This window comes from Sander lucioperca, chromosome 11 (assembly GCF_008315115.2).
Source record: "Sander lucioperca isolate FBNREF2018 chromosome 11, SLUC_FBN_1.2, whole genome shotgun sequence".
In the NCBI taxonomy this organism is placed as follows: Eukaryota; Metazoa; Chordata; class Actinopteri; order Perciformes; family Percidae; genus Sander; species Sander lucioperca.
Window position 1 is genome coordinate 9,816,659 of NC_050183.1, and position 1,686 is coordinate 9,818,344.

At 38.4% G+C, this 1,686-nt stretch overlaps 1 protein-coding gene across 1 annotated transcript; it reads left to right on the top strand.

Annotated features, from left to right (window-relative positions):
• The first annotated feature begins 948 nt into the window (after nucleotides 1-948).
• Nucleotides 949-1,267, top strand: LOC118496286 (low affinity immunoglobulin epsilon Fc receptor-like). The gene has a single exon (XM_036007409.1). The coding sequence runs from the start codon at nucleotides 953-955 to the stop codon at nucleotides 1,265-1,267; it is 315 nt and encodes a 104-aa protein (XP_035863302.1). The 5' UTR covers nucleotides 949-952.
• The last annotated feature ends 419 nt before the right edge of the window (nucleotides 1,268-1,686 follow it).

The window sequence follows — 1,686 nt, forward strand, 5'->3', positions numbered from 1 at the left end:
CCTGATCAGTGGAGTCAAACAGCTAGAAGACTTCAAGACACAGCGCCCAAATTACTATTACTACTATCCCTGGAAGGACAACCCTTTCTGGATCGGCCTGTTCAGAGACTCTGGCTGGAGTTGGTCAGATGGGAGCAGTTTCTCTTTCAGATCCTGGGATAAAGATGACACTAAGAAGAAATGTGCTATGACTACGTCAAATGGAAAATGGAGCTCTGATGACTGTAATAATAAAAAACCCTTCTTCTGCTACGACGGTGAGTTTATCAGAAGTCTATCTAATGGTACTGTACATCTACATCTGTTTAATGATTTACTTTATTTATTAGTTTATTATAAGAATTATGGTATGAGGTTCATCGTTGTTGAATATCGTGATAATGATATAACTCGCGATAAATAAACAGATAGTTTTTTCAGTTCTGCTAAAATACAACAAACTGCTTGTTAGATTTAAAACAAATGAAAGGAAATAATTTCCAACTTTCTTTTGTTGAACACATTGGATGTTGAATTGAATATAAAAGACAGCACTAAAAATAGAATGACAGTTACATTTTAATGTGCAGTTTTCTGCTGAGATTTTACTTTCAACTGCATCTATTGGGCCGACTTTACTGTCTTTTAAAAGGCTGTAGCGAGCTCCATTTTAAAGTTAGAAAGAAGATGAAGAATATAGTAGAATCATTACAACATAGATGATATAGATGATAAATAACATCTATAACAGTTATTGAAAACTGTCCTGTGTTTGTCTCCACGGGTGGAGCATTTGGGTCTCTGCCCACGATTGGCTCTGCCACTAATTGACTGTGACACTAACTGACTCCGTCCCTGAGTGATTAGCTCCGCCCCTGACTAATTGGCTCCGTCTGTGACTGACAACGCCCCTGATTGATTGATTGACTCCCCTTCTCCCCTGACAGATTCAGTGATCCTGATCAAGGAGAATATGACCTGGGTGGACGCGTTATACTACTGCAGAGATCACTATCGCGACCTTGTCTCCATCACCAACATGGAGGAGCAGCTCTGGGTCCAGGAGAGAGCCAAGACGGCCTCCACTCCCTACGTGTGGCTGGGACTGCGCTACACCTGCACTCTGGACTTCTGGTTCTGGGTCACTGACGAGATGGTCTGCTACAACAACTGGGGCCCCGACCAGCCTGGGGACGACTGCACCACGGCTGGAGCCATGGACCGAGAGGGAACGTGGGTCAAAAAGCACGATGACCACAACCAGCTTAATTTCATCTGTTCCACGTAAAAACCAGCAGAATGTAACTAAGTGCATTTACTCAAGTACTGTACTCTAGTAATAATGCTGTTGAGATTAGATACTTTACTTATATCTCAAAGTAAATATTTTGGGAAGAAATTCGTAATATTCTGAGAAAAAAGTCATAATATTTCCAGGAAAAAGTTGTATTATTTTAAGGACAAAGTAGTGATGTTTTGGGAAAAAAATTGTAATATTTTGAGAAAAATATTGTAATATTTTGAGAAAAATATTGTAATATTTTGAGAAAGATATCACAATATTTTGGGGGAAAAAGTCGTAATATTTCGAAAAAAGTTTATATTTTAAGAAAAAGTCGTAATATTTCAGGAAGAAAGTTGTAATATAGATCTTTTACTTTACATTTTAACAGTGTGGAATTAATACTTTTACTGAAGTTAAGGATG

Bases quoted from the DNA above. Each gene is read 5' to 3' on its own strand.
- LOC118496286 (XM_036007409.1), top strand. From the start codon at position 953: ATGACCTGGGTGGACGCGTTATACTACTGCAGAGATCACTATCGCGAC.